This window comes from Argopecten irradians, chromosome 12, assembly GCF_041381155.1.
Source record: "Argopecten irradians isolate NY chromosome 12, Ai_NY, whole genome shotgun sequence".
Classification (NCBI taxonomy): Eukaryota; Metazoa; Mollusca; class Bivalvia; order Pectinida; family Pectinidae; genus Argopecten; species Argopecten irradians.
Genome location: NC_091145.1, coordinates 22,650,703 through 22,669,917, shown reverse-complemented (window position 1 = coordinate 22,669,917; position 19,215 = coordinate 22,650,703). Strand labels below are relative to the sequence as shown.

The window sequence follows — 19,215 nt, the reverse complement described above, 5'->3', positions numbered from 1 at the left end:
AAACAGATTAATAAATGTTTAACACTTATTTTGAGAACCACTATGAAAAGAACATATATTTCAATAATGTATATGGAACAAATATAGGTCCTGAAGCTGTAAAATATGTACTACAGATAGAAATCATTATCTATTATCAAACACAAAATAGGCAAGAATACTTTGGATGGTTTATTTTATAAAATTTTTAATATTAACAAATTACACAAACAAAAAATTACTGTATCATTCAACTAAGACAATAATGAAAATGCACAAATATACATCAACAAGCAAATTCATGAAATTTATATACCCTGCTTTCGTTAACCAAAGGCCCATAACTCTGCCAAATAGGGTCCAATTAAAGTTCTGATCCAACTTGGCCAAGGCCCTGAGACTTTTAATTATGTTACCAAGTTTTGAGAAAATCCGGTAATATTTGCGAGAGTTATTGAACGGAAACAGCCAAAAAAGCCAAATTGATATCCCCTGTTTCGATTTAAGCGGGGGATAACAACCCAGATAACAAGAGGCCCATGGGCCTTAACGGTCATCTGACTCGTGGCACAAAACAACAAAGTCACAGTATTTATAAAGTAGTGGTTAACAATTAATACAAGGAACTCCTTAGTTAAATATGTAAGTTTCTGAAATAGGTAAATGTCATTTGTTGAACAAACTTGGTAGCCCTTCATCCATATTGTAAACCATTCAAGGATTAATATAAGAAGTCGGATTTTAAAGCCAAATTTCAGCAAAGCTCCCATTTTGGACCCCCGCTGTTCTATCCCCATGGGTCTTACCTCGGTCCTTTATAAAATATGATTGTCCTCACCTAAAGTTCCCCCTTCTGAATCAATTAAAACCCCTATAGACCAATTTTCATCGAGATTGGAGACTGAACCCGAACACAGGAAGTGGGCCAGCGACTATCTTGGAATACCAAAATCTTTACGAAAATGTTTGCATGTTGTTCGGCATCAATTAAAACCCCTATAGACCAATTTCATTGAGATCGGAGACTGAAACCTTAAAACAGGAAGTGGGCCAGCAGCCATCTTGGAATACCAAAATATTTACTAAAATGTTTGCATGTTGTATGTTGCATTCCATCTTGGAATACGAAAATCTTTACAAAAATGTTTGCATGTTATTCAGCATCAATTAAAACCCCTACAGACCAATTTTCATTGAGATCGGAGACCGAAACCTAAAAACAGAAAGTGGGCCAGCTAAAATTAAGAAAATTTACCCTTATGGGGCCCACCTCTCAGTCCCTAGGGGTCCGACCAGGCTGATTTATATAAAATATGATGGTCCTTCCCCAATGATGTTAAACAACAAATATAGATGAAATCCATCTAAGGATGAAGGAGGAGTAGGATTTTAAAGCTAAAATTAAGAAAATTTGCCCTTTTGGGGCCCACCACTCAGCCCCAAGGGGTCGGACCAGGCTCATTTATATAAAATATGATGTCCTTCCCAAATGATGTTTAATACCAAATATAGATGAAATCCATCTAAGGATGAAGGAGGAGTAGGATTTTAAAGCTAAAATTAAGAAAATTTGCCCTTTTGGGGCCAATCCCTCAGCCCCAAGGGGTCGGACCAGGCTCATTGATATAAAATATGATTTTCCTTCCCCAATGATGTTTAACACCAAATATAGATAAAATCCATGAAGAATGAAGGAGGAGTAGGATTTTAAAGCTAAAATTAAGAAAAAATTGCCCTTTTGGGGCCCCACCCCTCAGCCCCTAGGGGTCGGACCTATCTAATTTATATAAAACATGATTGTACTTCTCAAATGATGTTTCAAACCAAATATGGATAAAATCCATCCAAGGATGAAGGAGGAGTAGGATTTTAAAGTTAAAATTAAGAAAATTTGCCCTTTTGGGGCCCCGCCCCTCTGACCCTAGGGGTCGGACCAGGCTCATTCATAAAAATTATGATTGTCCTTCCCTAATGAAGTTTCACACCAAATATGGATGAAATCAAATCAAGGATGAAGGAGAAGTAGGATTTTAAAGCTTAAAATAAGAAAATTTGCCCTTTTGGGGCCCCATCCCTCAGCCCCTAGGGGTTGGACCAGGCTCATTTATACAAAATATGATTGTCCTTCACCAATGATGTTTCAAACCAAATATGGATGAAATCCATCAAAGGATAAAGGAGGAGGTGGCTTTTGTATAAATAGTCTTACACACGATGCACAGCGAACGGCGCACGACGACGGACAAAACACAATGACAATAGGTCATCTAACTGAAGAGTCAGATGACCTAAAAAGCAAAATAAAATACCATTGTAAAAAGAAACTATTTCATTGTTATTACCGGTATGCATCTATTACTATAATTATGACTTCAGATAGTCCTAACACAGGCCCTATATCTTTTCCTAGTATTTCTGTTCTTTTGTTTGTATGGATCCAGTACTTAATTGGTATATATACAGTTGCTATTACTTATTTTAACTTATTACTTAAGATTTCAGTATATTATATATAGTTTAATTTGTATGTTTACCTAAAAAGGTTCTGTACACGTGTACTTGTGTACATCCCAAACTGTGAGTAATTTTTGAAGATATGAAATTGAATAGGATCAATTAAATAATATGTTACCATTTTGTGTCTAAAGACGATTTATAAAGATGATTTAATTTTGATACTTCACCACAGAAAACACAATATGCAATGGTTGGACCACATTACATTGTATTATCTTTAGATAAATATGTATAAATATTCAGCATTTGCTGCATTATCATGAATAATCCATCACTCAAATACTCCTCATTTGATTGGTTCCACCAAACAATGAGGTGAAAATCTTGTCCAATCAACAAGACCATTGGAAACGAATGTTTTCAATCAAATGGGCGCGGCTATCTTTCAACTGTTTTACTAGATGCAGCCATCTTTTCTGTTGATGTTGTATATTATTTTTAATTTCTTTTAACAAGAGTTCAGATGAAGCTTGCTCATTGGTGTGAAAATCTATAAATATTGATCAGAAACACCGCCTACATGTATGTACCCAGGGGTACCTGGGACCAAGGATGGTTCACCTAAATGGACATGGTTTTCAACCTCACAAGGGATCTTCAATGTTTCGTGCTATCACTAAGACAATGAATCAGCCGTTTTGCTGAATCAGGACTGTCAAATCAGTCATATGATATTGTAGATTGTAATACTGATATCATATTTTTGGACGGCGACCCTGCATACATGTATGATTACATCAGCGAAAAACATGTAAGTTCACGTTATTGCATATTGCATACATTCCTCATAAGAAGGCGGGTCTACAGTATTGTAGGGTGGTGGTGGTATGTTATGTGGCTCGTCGGGTGGTGGTGGTGGTGGTGGAGGTGGTGCTGGGTCTGTTTGGTCCGAGGGAGGCAGATCCCCTGTATCATCTTGAGGAATAACTGTGTGGTACGAAGGTGGCTGATTACTAATTTGGTTGGACAATGGAGTAGCGTCTTCTCCATGATCTAGAAAATAAACAAATGTACAGGAGCACAAGAAAAATAACATACAAATTAAAGAAAAGTGCGCAATTTTTCTTACTGTCTTTAATTAGTGCTAGGTAACATTTACTTTAATACTGTAGTACATGTATTACAATATCCAAGTTTACATGATGGCCGACACTGATCAATATTAAGTCATGATCTTACTCCATGTTCCAGGGGTTATTATCAACATCTTTACTAACTGAAGGCTCTGTGTACGACAAAATGTAGTTTGGTCCTTTAAATTGATGTACACCGAAAGAATCAAATAATGGTACACTGTGTGGCTTTGAACTTGGATATCACTCGCTGTTAACTTCAAAGGAGGTCTCTGCAGGCCTGTGATTGGTAAGATTTTTTTTCCCTGAACTGCTTTCAGTTTCCTATGACTTAGCTCAGAGGTTCAGATGTATATATCGACAGTGATAGTAACCCCTGGGATATCAAGGATGTCTCACAATATGCCTGTATCCTTCTTCCTTATTATGACTTTCAGTATAAATGATCAATTATAGATTTTGAAGTTTTTGTTCATTGGTTGCTAAAATTATTCTGAAGTAGGATCCATAAATATGTATTATTAAGGCATTTACCTTCCTATGTATGATGTCTACAACCAACAATACCTTACAGAAACTTACCATCATCTACAGGTGATGAATTGCTAATTATGCTTGGGGATGGGGACCGCCGTCTATTGACTGCTGGCCGAAGAGAAGAGAAGGGAGAAGGAAAAGTGTCAAAGCGTAGATGAGGTATGGAGGGAGGTGATGGTGGATCTCTAGTACGCGTTTGTGCCGGAGCAGTGGGGTCAAGTAGCATTTGGTTAGGTGGATTCAGCCTCATATTTCGCAGGTTAGAAAACAGTAAATGACGGTTGTTTTCTCTAGTTCTGCGTCGCTTTACTTTGGCCCATCTTGATAGCATGCTTAGAAAAAACAATCCACCAAGGCAGCTCAAGACAATGGCAGCACAGGCAGCTTTACTCAGGTTTGTATCTGCAACAAACAGCAGGATCGAGTCATGATGTCAGAGCATCCTTGAATATACTGTATCTTTACACATAAATTTGCAGGGGAGAAAATCCAACTTTTAGTGTATTAAGGAAATCCTCACCTGTAGTGCTTAGTGGAAAATCCCCACTTGAAGTGCACTGGGAGAAAGCCCTGCAGGTAGGGCGTTAGAATTGTACCTGCTGCCCCTATTGCATGATCGTAAAAGGCGACTAAATTTAGGATCTTATCTTTTCTATTCTTCCTAACTGACTTTATCCTTCCTAATGCCTCCCTTGGCACCGCCTCATTTTTGGCCTTGAGTTGAGCGTTCGCCCCTGTGAGGAAGGCTCTGGGTTCTGTCCCCTGGCCGAGACACACCAAAGTCTATAAAAGTGGTAGTTTCTGCTCCTGCTTAGCGCTCAGCAAAAAGGAAGTGGGACGACTGGTTCGCCCGTTGTCAGTATAATGTGACCGGGTGGGGTGTGTTGCTTGGTGTCTTCGGTGGCATGCTCCAGTGATATAGCACTTTAAAAAGGGCAAAAGTTCCACTATACAAGAAGACACAACATGAATATACCGCAGTCTCCCGAAACATGCACCTCGCACAACATACACACAACACACCGCATACATGGGAGGCCGTCCTTACATGACCATAGCTGTTAATAGGACGTTAATTAATCAAACAAACAAACAAACAAGCACTGGGAGAATTCCCACATGAAGTGCACTGGGAGAATTCCCACTTTTAAAGCACTGAGGGAATTCCCACTTGTACACTGAGGGAATACCCAAGTGTGGTGCATTGAGGGAATTCCCATTTGTTATGCAATGAGGGAATTTCCATTTGCATGAAGCACAGGGAGAGAATCTCAAAGTATGATAAATTAGTAAGAATTCCATCTTGCTGCATATTGAGGGAATTCCCATGTACATGCAGCACATAAATAGAATCTCCAAGTATGATAAATTAGTAGGAATTCCCTCTTGTGGCATATTGAGGGAATTCCCATGTTTTCTACTTGTACTACATTCTGGGTATCCCCACCTAAAGTATATTTGGGAAATCCAAATTTGTACCAAAATGGGTATCCTTCCTTTTACATTGGTTGAAAGTTATTCTCATTATTTATTCAAGAAATAGTCTTTATAAAATTCAGAGAGCTCACATGTAATTGAGCAAAATTTAAGTTATCCTTAGTAAGGCCATAGTTGTGTATTTTTCCAGACAATACATACATTAATGTTTAAATCATATACATGTATAACACAAGTGAGTAACTTACTAGCTTCAGCAGTGACTTCCAACCTGAACTTCCCATATGTCGGAAAACTTAATGTAAACAGACTGAACCATGCTTGGCTGTGCCATCCACTGCACCATTCATCAATAGGCAAGGAGTCTCCGCAGTCATATTTCTACAATTCATACAACACAACATCAGCATGCTAAAAAGCATGTCTATAATCTATGAACACACTAACAACAAACTCAAGGTTATTATATAATGATTTTCATTCCCCATCAAGGTTCATTTGTGTATAACAAACATTTTCTATGTTTATAACAAACTAAGCTTATAACTAAGTGATTTTGTTGGTCCGTAGAAGGTTGCTATAACCATGTTTTACTGTATAGTGTGTATGTAAATACAAATAAAGTATAAGTAAAATATTAAAATTAAAACAGGTCTACGACCTCTAGCGCTTTCGCAGCAACCGCTGCTCTTCAGGGGATGTTTAATGATGTTGTTGGTAAGGCAACAATACAAACTACAAGGATTGATTACGTCGTAGTTAACTATACACTATGACTTCATGAAAAACACATATTAGAAGTCATTGAACATACACTTACAAATTAAACTGTACTATTTAAACCTGGTTTTAACAAAGTTATTAATCTTCATTCTTTTCCTTCTCTCTCAACAACATTCTCAGTGGATTAGTATATATAGTAAAAGGAGAGATGACACAGGTCTCCACACTAACACTGTGATAAAAGTTGATTAACCTGGTTTAATTTAAAGAAATGTCGTAGCATTTAAAGATTAATTAAAAGAGGACAAGTACCACTTTTACATGTTTGTGGTTCATCTTACCCTTGTATCATAAACATAGTTTAAGTGCATCCATGATGACTCGGACAATCTCACTTTGGTCTCACAGTCCTTGAGGTCAAACACCAGGAATCGGAAGCACACCTTATAATCTGTTGCTACATTGTATGGGTTTTCAGCAAGGAAGGACATCTTGCATTCGCCCTGGATACCATCTCCTTCCCACAAGATTTGATAACTCTCATGTTGTGTTAATTTCCAGGAAGTGACATCACATCTGTCTTTCAAATGTACTATTAAAACATAAAATAGAAGATGGTTTTTATTTTTCAGGCTACTAAGTAGTACTGGTCAGCAACCTCATTTAGTGAATGCAACATTTCTATTTATTACAACATCGATGCTGCAGCCCAAATACTATTTCTTTAATCCTTTGTTTGTTTGATTAAAATTAACGTCCTATTAACAGCCAGCATCATGTAAGGACAGCCTCCCATGTATTGGGTGACATGCGTGTGTGAAGTCCGAGGTGCATGTTTTTGGGAGACTGTGGTATATTCGTGTTGTGTCTTCTTGTATAGTGGAACTGTTGCCCTATTTATTGTGTTATATCAGTGAAGCATGCTACCAAGCAACACATCTCACATTGGTCATATTATATTGACAATAGGCAAACCAGTCATCCCACTCCTGTTATGTTGAGCACAAAGCAGAGGCAGAAAGCCAGAAACTACCAATTTTATATACTACGGTGTGTCTCTGCCTGGGGATATATAGAACCCATAGCATAATTCACAGGGGCGAGCGCTCAACAGAAGGGCAAAAGTGAGGTGGTGTCACAGGAGAAATAAGGAAGAATAAAGTTAGATAGGAAAAAGAGAAAAGATAAAATCCCAAATTTATTCGCCTTTTACGATCATGCAAAAGGGGGCCAGGGGCAGCAGGTACAATTCTAACGATCATCCTGCAGGGCTACCATTTAATTAATGGAAACAAGTAATTTATATTGTACAATCTTATTTTGAAGTTATCTTCAGTGAAAGTCAAGGTTATTCTTCAAATCAGTAGCTCTTAGCTATATATTCTGCAAACTTAATATTAGTCCTTACATCGATTATTGAGAAACATTTTAAGATAATTTATCCATTAGACCTTTCTGACCTTCAATCAAGGTCAAGTTCATTAATTTGAAAAGGAAATAGTACATTACATGCTACAAATACAATAAAAGGTCTCTAAAACACCTCCTTGTGATCATGGGATGATGTCATTTTTTCATGATTTGTTTTTATTTGTTTCCTGTGACCATTATTCAAGGTCAATGTCATTTAATTAAATAAACTTAATTATTACTATATTGTAGTAGAGCTAAGCATTAAACCCTTGGAGTGCATTATGAGACAGATCTAATATCTGCATAACTTGAAAAATGTCAAAAAAATTATTCCCTACAAATTTTAAATTCTATGAATTTTAAATTGGGACAATGACGTTGAATGAAGGTCAAGGTTCTTTATTCCAAGAAATCCAGGGGTCATAACTCTAACATTATAGCATATATGTACGCTTCTTGGCTGGCCAAAGTCTTACTAAATTGAATTCTGCTATATAACAAAACTGATTATATTTATTATAGTTAATTTTTTCATTATAGTGTGTGATATCTAAAACCACGTGGGAACCATGTGACATAGCTACATGTGCATATATAGGAGTACAGCAGGTCAGGTAACTGCTGCAGCTGCTGTGCATTGAGTTGACTTCAACTCCCTAAATTGCTATTCAACATTTTTGATGATACAAATGGACCATAAACGATACTCATCATTTGAACTATAATTGGTGTTTAATCGTGTATATGTATGTCTAATTAACACAAAAAATAATACGAAATGATTTAGTTTGCTTTTGGTGCATGCGCAATCAGCGTTTCATCCCATATAGGATATAGTGCCACAGAATTTTTTCGGGATGCAAAAAATTATTTTTGATATTTTTATCTTGAAGTGAAATGAGAAGCTCAAACTTTTCAATGGTGGTAATGGTTTAAAGTAAGTAACTTTAATTGTAACCGAATAAAAATACTTAATCGCCTGCTCCTGTATTTGATAGAGAAAAAATGCCGTTTGTCAGCGGTGGAGCATCTTTAATATATTTTACTATAAATCAGCTATAATAGGCCTAGCTAGGATAACTATACTATCACAAACACATCATAATAAATGTGTGGTTATGTATATTAGATCTAAGTCATTTAAGGTTGCCTGGATCCCAATCTAGATCTAGTCATTAAGTTACTGGGTCCCTCATGATTGGTATTATTGATATATATGTACATGAGTACAGTCAGTAACAGTTCATCTTGATATAAGCTTAGGCCTAGCTAGGCTACTGTAGATACAAATGTATCACAAATGCCCTACTTACTTGTTGAGAGCAGTGTAACGTCAGACCTTGGCTGGAGAGCGGAAGAAACCAAGCGCCCCAGGTATATCACCAACAGAACATTCATGAGGGGTCCCATCACCGGAAAACATGGTGGAAATTTATCTGTCTACTAGCTATAACGTATCCTCCATTGTCGATTCAGCTGCTGAAACAGGAAGGGAGACAACTCCGCCTGACGGTTTATGTATTAGTGATAACGACCAAATGATACTATATCGATCACAAGGTCGAAACATGTGATTCAATATCGCATAATGCTACACATATATCCGCTACTGAGACAACAGTCACCAGGGTCACAGTAATATGTTGTCAATAATGGATTCACCAGAAGATTACAATACAAGGGAGGTAACTCGTAGTTTTTGTGCCTACAGGTTAGTTCATCGTCCAATGTATTTGGCGTCATTGGGATTTTCTTTAATTCCGATGTTTTACATTCTGTATTTGATCCTACAAAATTTTGCAAAATGAGATCAAATTGTTTTTTTTTTCTTGTTTGAATCCTAGTCGCTGGTACCAGAGACCTAATTAACCTGTTAGATATAATATGTTGTATACTTGCTTTGTGAAAAACGTTTATGTTGTGTACTTGCTTTGTGACAAACGTTTATGTTGTATACTTGCTGTGTGACAAACGTTTATGTTGTATACTTGCTGTGTGACAAACGTTTATATTGTATACTTGCTTTTTGGCAAACGTTTATGTATACTTGCTGTGTGACAAACGTTTATGTTGTATACATATGCTTTGTTTGTTTGTTTGTTTGTTTGATTAATTAACGTCCTATTAACAGCTATGGTCATGAACTTCCGGTGGCACTGTGAAAGCGTGAAGGCGTGAAGTATTTCTGTCTCTACAAAATGTGGTTTTAAACTCAGTTAGACAGAGTCTTTTGGAATTACTTTGACGAACCACAATTTTGTGACATTATGGAACATTCGTAACTTATTGGATTTTGGAAAAAGTGACTATTTCTCGAGATATTTGAGAATATCTCCTGTGTGATGTGAGAAGTTTGTCATGCTTCAGTGACCACCATAGTGAACACTATCCACGCGCACACCTGTTCTTGAGATACTACGTACAGGTACGTGTTGCCCGATTTCGTTGCTGGCATTTATTTGACACGATACTATTATTCACTGTACGGACTAGTAAATCTAGAAAATGCCGACCGGTAGGAGTACTAGCACCAGTAATAAGACGAAATCTGATCGTAGAGGTAGCGGAGTGTCAGTTAGTCAAATGGACAGTACCGATGATAAACTCGACCATATTAACCAGGTATTATTAACTCTCATGACAAAAGATGATATGATTTTTCATATGGACAAATTGAGAGATGAAATCAGACAAGAAAACAAAGAGATGATTGAGAGACTTGAAGGAAAAATTTTTGACCTGGAAAATGAGAACGAGAGATTACGAGAAACAGTTGGTCAGTTAGAGACAAGTGTACAGATAGCTGAAGAGAGAATAGTTCATATGGCACGGCGGGATAATGCACTGGAACAACAAGGCCGGAAAAATTCGATTCGAATTGTCGGACTAAACAGTGATCGCACTGAGACGGCTGAGGTTTGCGTTGAAAAATGTGCCAAATTTTTCAGGGATAATCTTAAAGTCGATGTCAAAGTAACTGATATCGACATTGCCCATCGACTTGGACCTCGTTCCACTATTTGCAAATTTGTGCGCAGAATGAAAAAATTCGAAGTTATGAAGGCCAGGAAAGAGCTCAAGGGTAAGAAGATATATATATTTGAAGACTTGACCCAGGAAAACCAACAAATTCTGAAGCGCGCGTACGAGCTAGACTGTGTTGAGAACTCCTGGTCGATTGAAGGCAAGCTGTTTGTTAAGCTGAGAAACGGGAAAAAGCGAAGAATTTCTGATGACACTATCTTAACAAGCGCGTACCTGCTGAATGACGCGAATTTCGCTAATTAATTAGCGTGAGTGATAAAGACTAATGCGCTCATCATACGTGAGTATGGCATGTACACCAGGAACTGAAACATTACTTTTTCCCATCTTATTTTTGTCTGTGATGTGTTTGTTTACATACTTCACATTAATTTCATTTCCTTTCCTGTAATGCAACGCATAAAACCGTACTGCATATGATAATTTAAATAGCCAATTGATACTATATCATCTCAGTGAGTCATACTAAACTTCACCATATCAGTGAAAGTATAATATTTATCAATATATTATTGTGCAATTGTTTCTACGTATATTGCATTTACATTGCAAATTCATTGGGGTTTGGTGTACAAATTAGTCTCAATTCACACTAGGCTTATATATTCCATGAAATATGCTCTTATGTTTGGGTATTGTGCATAAAACTGTTGATCTGAAACCCGTGCATCCTATGAAATTCCAAATAGTTCTATAATTGAACTGCTTCTTGTATATTCCATGAATGTGCATAGTCCTACGAAAATGTACTTCTCTTATGTGAAATAATACATGGTGTGAATTATGTATATATCCCGCTGTAAAAGTACTTTTGACTCTATGAACTCAAGTGTTGTATGAAAGTAGCCTTATAGCATACATCTTAATCGTTGTTTTGCAAATTAGTATAATATTAATATAAGTTGCTATATGTAATGAACTTTCATATAAAACCACAGGGGTTTGGCTCTAGATCTGTAGACCTTTTTCTCTTTCCATATGTGTGGTACTGTGTCACAGTATTACACATATGGGGAGGAAAGATGTGTACAGAGCCAAGCGCCGGTGATACAACTGTGTACAATACAGTACAGTGTCATATACATATGTACAATATTTTTGGTACAACGCACTCTGTAGTAAACGTGGAAATATCACTTAACTGAATTTTTATATGTAATGAACGTAATAATTCATATGTAATGAACTTTCATATAATACCACAGGGGCTTGGCTCTGTGGACCTTTTTCTCTTTGCATATGTGTGGTACTGTGTCACAGCATTACACATATGGGGAGGAAAGATGTGTACAGAGCCAAGCGCCGGTGATCTGTGTACAATACAGTACAATGTAATATACAATATTTTTTTTTTTGAACAATGTACTCTGTAATAAACGTGAAAATATCACTTAACAGAATTGTCTCGTGCTATCATAAAGTGTGGGTTGTGATTAAATAGTGTATTTTATATGCGCCTGCGCGCGCAGATACACACGCACACACATGCATGCGAGTTCCTTTGAAAAGAACATTCGTATACAACCACAGGGGTTTGACTCTGTATACATTCCTTTCTCTGCATATTTGTGGTACTGTGTCACAATATTACACGTGTCGAGAGGAAGGACGTATACAGGGCAAAATGCCGGTGAAGACTTCATTTAACTTTTCTTTTTATATAAAGTGTGTGGGTTGTGATTAAAATAGTTTATTTCATATGCGCCTGTGCGCACTAATTAATACACACGCACACACAGGCATGCTATGTTCACTGCTTCCACTTACATTGGTGGGACACGGTAGCGATATGTGGTTGTACACATATATGTATACACGTTATGCTTTACGGTGTTTACGGTTTACATGTTCATATCAATAAAATGTATATATATCTTTAACAAATTATTTGAACTGTGAGCGTGCCTGGGTCCTGCGTTAATTATTAAAGTACATGTAACGAACACTAAATAGTAAATTTATACCATACAGTATATGAACAGTGTAACGTAATATGTATATGCTTAGGCATGAATGGGAAATCTATTCATTTATGTAAAACAAAAAGAACCATATAACTGTTTCTAGTTTTTTTCTCGGTTTTTTTTTTTTTTTTTTTATTATTTTTTTTTTTTCTTCTTCTTTCTGTGTTTTGTGTGCTATTTTTTGTGGTTTTTTCTTTTTTTACATTTACTTTTCTTACGTTGACAAACCTTGATGTCTACCACTTATTATTGAAATTTTATATCGTGGAAGTATGTAATTGATTAATTTCAAAAACAAACAAAACAAAATCTTGTGTAAAATATGTGTTTAAAATATGTGTTGGTGTGTTGCTAACTTTTTTTCTTTCCGGATTCCCGAGCTCCGGGTTTCTTCCTATTACTTCGTTTTATATCTCCACTCTGTTATTTCCGGTTTGGCACACGTGTAGTCGACGGCCGGTGTGTTTTGGTTGTGAGCAGGTGTGTAGTGGACGGTCGGTGTGTTTTGGTTGTGAGCAGGTGTGTAGTGGATAGTGAGTCACTATTCTCTGACCATGGTTTGTATGTTTTACCTTCTTCTTCTCCTTTACTCTTTTTTCTTTCTTTATGTTCTACTTTCTCTTTGTTGGGAGGTGCCAAGTCATCTGGTTACACATATGATATCATGAACACCAATGACATCACGGTGCTATCAGCGAACTGTCAGGGGTTGGGTGACAGGGTCAAAAGGAAGGACGTATTTTCTTATTTAAGAGATAAACGATATAGTATATATTGTTTACAGGACACTCATTTTTCAATGTATACAGATTTAGCTGAAGAGAGAATAGTTCATATTACGGCGGGATTTGAATAATAACTGCACTGGAACAACAAAGTTTATAAAGGTAAAAATTTCGATTCGAATTTTCGGACTAAATGATTGCACTGAGACGGCTGAGGTTTCTATTTTGAAAAATGTGCCAAAAATTTATCAGGGATTAATCTTAAAGTCACTGTCAAAGTAACTGATAATTATTATTGCCCATCGACTTGGACTTCGTTCCACTATTTGCAAATTTGTACGCAGAATAAAAAATTCGAAGTTAATGAAGGCCAGGAAAGAGCTTGGAAAGATTCAATATATATTTTGAAGACATTTTTAGGAAAACAACATCCAGATTCTGAGGCGCGTATAGCTAGACTGTGTTGAGAAAATCCTGGTCGATTGAAGCAAGCTGTTTGTTTAAGCTGAGAAACGGGAAAAAGCTTAGAATTTCTGATGACACTATCTGCCATTCTATTCCAACAAGCGCGTACCTGCTGAATGACGCAAAATTTCGCTAATTAATTTTTAGCGTGAGTGATAAAGACTAATGCGCTCTCTATACATGAGTATGGCATGTACAACCAGGAACTGAAACATTACTTTTTCCCATCTTATTTTTGTCTGTGTTATGTGTTTGTTTACATACCGGGTTATTTTTATTTCATTTCCTATTACTGTAAACAACGCATAAAACCGTACTGCATATGAATTTAAATGGAAAGCCAATTGATATCTATATATTCATCTTTTAGAGTCAAAAAACTTCACCTATCAACTGAGGATAATTTAATAATATTTGAATTATTAGATTGGCAATTGTTTCTAATGAATTGCATTTAGATTAAGCAAATTCAGTTGGGGTTTGTTACAAAAGTTAGTCTCAATTCTAAAGATCAAGGGCTTATATATTTGAGGAGTGAAAATGCTCTTATTTTTTGGTATTGTGCATAAAACTGTTCATCTGAAAAGATCGTACATCCTAAATGAAATTCCAAATAGTTACTATAATTGAAAACTGCTTCTTGTAATTCCATGAATTGATTATAACCTACGAAAATGTACTTCTCTTATGTGAAATAATATTATGGTGTGAAAATTATTTATAAGGTAAGACTGTATTGATATAAGTACTTAAAATTGTAATATTCCAAAAATTAAGTACTTTTGAGTCAGATCTAAAGAACTCAGATAACGTTTGTATGAAAAGTTCTAAAAGGTATGAAAATAGCATAGGGTTAATCAGATGGTTTCACTTTTTTTTTTTAAGTTTTTAATAGAAATTTATAAGTTGTATTTTGTTGTGCGCTCTAATGAAATCATGGTTTTTTAGTAGGTCACCACAGGGTTCAGTTACCTCTAAGATCTGTAGACCTTTTTGTCTTTCCATATGTGAGATGCCATCTTAAAAAACAGTATTACACAAATGGGAGGAAAGAAAATTGACTTACAGAGCCAAGCGCCGGTTTACAACTGTGTACAATACAAACAGTTTTAGATAATACTATATGTACAATATTTTTTGGTACAACGCACTCTGTAGTAAACGTGGAAAATATCACTTAACTGAATTTTTATATGTAATGATATTTACAGGGCAATGAACGTAATAATTCATTATGCAATGAACTTTCATATAATACCACAGGGGCTTGGCTCTGTGGACCTTTTTCTCTTTGCATATGTGTGGTACTGTGTCACAGCATTACACATATGGGGAGGAAGGATGTGTACAGAGCCAAGCGCCGGTGATCTGTGTACTACAGTACAATGTATCAATTATTCTTTTTTTTTTAAATTTTTTTATTTTTTTTTTTGAACAATGTACTCTGAATAAACGTGAAAATATCACTTAACAGTTGTTTCGTGCTATCATAAAGTGTGGGTTGTTTAAATCTGAGTAATTTATATGAGGTTGTATATCGCGCGCAGATACACACGCATTAACACATGCATGCGAGTTCCTTTGAAAAGAACATTTCGTATGAACCACAGGGTTTGACTCTGTATACATTCCTTTCTCTATTCTGCATATTTGTGGTACTGTGTCACAATATTTACACGTGTCGAGAGGAATGACGTATACAGGGCAAAAATGCCGGTGAAGACTTCATTTAAATTTTCTTTTTATATAAAAGTGTGGGTTGATTAAATTTAAAATTTATTTCAAAGCTGATAAATTATTTATTTCATATGCGCCTGTGCGCACTAATTAATACACACGCACACACAGGCATGACTATGGTCACTGCTTCCACTTACATTGGTTGGGACACGGTGCGATTTGTGGTTGATACACATATATACACATTGATTTTGATAAAACGTTATGTCTTTACTGTTTACGGTTTACATGTTCATATCAATAAAAATGTAGATATTATATCTTTAACAAATTATTTGAACTGTGATATGTGCCTGGGTCCTGCGTTAATTAAATAAAGTATTAATGTAACGAACACTAAATAGTAAATTTGTATACCATACAGTTTTGAACAGTGTAACGTTTGTATATGCTTAGGCATAATGAATTTAAATCTATTCATTTATGTAAAACAAAAATTATGAAAAATATAACTGTTTCTAATGATTTTTTTAAGAGGGTTTTTTTTTTAGTTTTTTATTTTTTTTTTTTTATTCTTCTTTCTGTGTTTTGTGTTACCAATTCAGGTTTTTTTTTATTTTTTTATTTACTTTTAATTTATTACGTTGACAAACCTTGATGTTACCACTTATTATTGAAATTTTTATATTTCATGGAAGTATGTAAAATTATTAATTTCAAAAACAAAAAAACAAAATCTTGTTAAAATATGTGTTTAAAATATGTGTTGGTGTGTTTTGCTAACTTTTTTTTTATTTCCGGATTCCCGAGCTCCGGGTTTTTCCTTTTACTTCGTTTTATCTCCCACTCTGTTATTTCCGGTTTTTAGCACAATGATGTAGTCGAAATTGTGTTTTTGGTTTGTGAGCAGGTGTGTAGTGGAAACGTCGTGTGTTTTGGTTGTGAGCATGTGTTTAACAAAATAGTGAGTCACTATTTTCTGACCATGGTTTGTTGTCATGTTTTTACCTTCTTCTTCTCCTTTACTCTTTTTTCTTTCTTTATGTTACTACTTTCTCTTTGTTGGGATGATATCATGAACACCAATGACATCACGGTGCTATCAGCGAACTGTCAGGGGTTGGGTGACAGGGTCAAAAGGAAAGACGTATTTTCTTATTTAAGAGATAAACAATATAGTATATATTGTTTACAGGACACTCATTTTTCTCCTGAACAGGAACAAATTATTAAAAACGAATGGGGGTATCACACATATTTTAGTTCTTTTAAATCTAATGCACGTGGCGTGGCAATCCTTTTGAATAATAACTTTGAATTTAAAGTTTATAAAGAAAAAAGGGACTCGAGTGGTAATTTTCTTGCTCTTGATATAGTTATTGATGGGTCCAGAACAACACTTATCTCTTTATATGGACCAAACCAGGACACACCAAGCTTTTATGACTTAGTTATAGACACGGTCAATGGCTTTGGGAATGATAATATTATTATATGTGGAGACTTCAACTTAGTTGTAGAACCAAATTTAGACTATGATAATAATTATAGACATGTGAATAATCCTGCAGCCAGAAATAAAGTCTTGGAAATCATTCAAAATTATAGTTTAATTGACATTTTTAGGGAGCACCATCCAGATACTAGGCGCTATACCTGGAGAAAAGTAAATCCTATAAAACAAGCAAGACTGGACTTCTTTTTAATATCCGAAACTCTTCTTTCTAGTGTTAATAGGTCCAGAATTGAACCGGGTTATAGATCTGACCATTCTATTCCAACATTATCTTTGACTTTGAATGAATTTAAAAAAGGGAAGGGACTTTGGAAATTTAACAACTCTTTATTATTTGAATCTGAATATCTGGAAATGATTAAAACTTGTATTGAGGAGGTCAAGCTGCAGTACTGTTTACCTGTGTATAATTTTAATTCTATTGAAAATATTTCTAACAGTGATATACAGTTTTTAATAAATGATCAATTATTTCTGGAAACATTACTTATGGAAATAAGGGGTAGATCTATATCATATTCATCTTTTAGGAAAAAACAAGCTAGTGTACTTGAGGATAATCTTAAGACTTCAATTGAATTATTAGAGGCGGAAACTGATCCTGACCATGAACAATTAGATAGATTAAGAAAGGAGTTGGAAGCTGTACGTGTTAAAAAAGTTAAGGGCAGTCTAATTAGATCAAGGGCAAAATGGATTGAGGAGGGGGAGAAACCAACATCATATTTTTTTAAATTTAGAAAACAGAAATTTCACTTCTAAGATCATACCTAAAATACAAAAAGATAACGGAGATATTATAACTAAACAAGAGGAAGTCCTGTCTGAAGTAAGATTATTTTATGAAAATCTTTATAAGTTTAGGGAGACTGATAACGTTGACTTAGAAGTACATTTAGAAAATTGTAATATTCCAAAATTAAGTAATACTGAGTCAGATAGCTTAGAGGGTAAGATAACGTTTGAGGAAGCAGGAAAAGTTCTAAGAGGTATGAAAAATAATAAGAGTCCAGGGGCAGATGGTTTCACTTCAGAATTTTTTAAAGTTTTTTGGAGGAATTTAGGTAGTTTTGTTGTGCGCTCTTTAAATCATGGTTTTTTAGTAGGTCAATGTTCAGTTACCCAAAGACATGGAATTATTGTGTGTATTCCCAAGGGAGATAAGCCACGCCACTTCTTAAAAAACTGGAGGCCAATTACACTCTTAAATATTACATATAAAATTGCTTCAGGGGTAATTTCACAAAGAATCAAAACAGTTTTAGATAAAATCTAGATAAAGTAGAAAGAGGTTGTCGTCAAGGAGATCCAATAGACCCTACATTTTTATTATATGTGCAGAAGTTCTAGCTGCAAAGAATTAGAAATAATAATTATTTAAAGGCATTGATGTAGATAAACGTACCAATTTTTGAACGTGCAATATGCAGATGACACTGGTTTGATACTAGATGGTGTCAAAGAGGTCTCTTAATTGAGTGTGTGACAAACGTTTATGAGTTGAATAACTATGCAAAAATTTCATGTTGTTACTTGCTGTGTGAAATTTATTAATACTTGTAAAACACAAGTTATATGGTTAGGGAGCTATAAATACAGTTTATGTATACATATAGGCCAGACGTTTGAATGTTACAGTGGGGTGACAAACCAGATTTACATTTATTTTGCTTGTGACAAACGTTTTCATGTTGTATTTTGCTTTTGACAACCAAAAATGAATTTTGACAAAAAAATTGTAAAACTTTATGTTGTCACTTACTTGCTGTTTGGAAAAGGTTTAGTTGTACTACTTGCTGTGTGACAAATCAATGTTATTATTTTTATTGATCTGCAACTTAACTATCTATTTATAACCCTACCAAACCCACCAGAAAAATATTTAGCTACAATAAATTCTATTATTACTTGATTTTTTGTTGGAATGGTAAATGCCATAAGATCAAATCAGATGTTGTATGATTCAAAAATATGCAGTGGTGGGCTTAAGATGAAACGTTTACTTGTATTTGCTTTCATCCATTCATGTTGTTAGGATTGCTGTTGAGAAACGATTATTTTGTATACTTCAGTGTGAAAACGTTTTATGTTGATCCTCTGTTGACAACTCTAGATTTAAATAAGATATATAATTGTGACAA

The 19,215-nt window shown here is 35.3% G+C and overlaps 2 protein-coding genes across 2 annotated transcripts; one reads left to right on the top strand and one right to left on the bottom strand.

The window, feature by feature from the left end:
- Nucleotides 1-158: 158 nt before the first annotated feature.
- LOC138336264 (uncharacterized) lies at nucleotides 159-9,321 on the bottom strand. Its single transcript, XM_069285679.1, has 5 exons — nucleotides 8,993-9,321; nucleotides 6,608-6,858; nucleotides 5,792-5,924; nucleotides 4,152-4,508; nucleotides 159-3,489 (listed from the first exon to the last, which is right to left on the bottom strand). The coding sequence occupies exons 1-5, from the start codon at nucleotides 9,087-9,089 to the stop codon at nucleotides 3,254-3,256; spliced, it is 1,074 nt and encodes a 357-aa protein (XP_069141780.1). The 5' UTR covers nucleotides 9,090-9,321; the 3' UTR covers nucleotides 159-3,253.
- Nucleotides 9,322-9,830: 509 nt separating this feature from the next.
- On the top strand, nucleotides 9,831-11,197 carry LOC138336265 (uncharacterized). Its single transcript, XM_069285680.1, has one exon. The coding sequence runs from the start codon at nucleotides 10,185-10,187 to the stop codon at nucleotides 10,965-10,967; it is 783 nt and encodes a 260-aa protein (XP_069141781.1). The 5' UTR covers nucleotides 9,831-10,184; the 3' UTR covers nucleotides 10,968-11,197.
- Nucleotides 11,198-19,215: the final 8,018 nt, after the last annotated feature.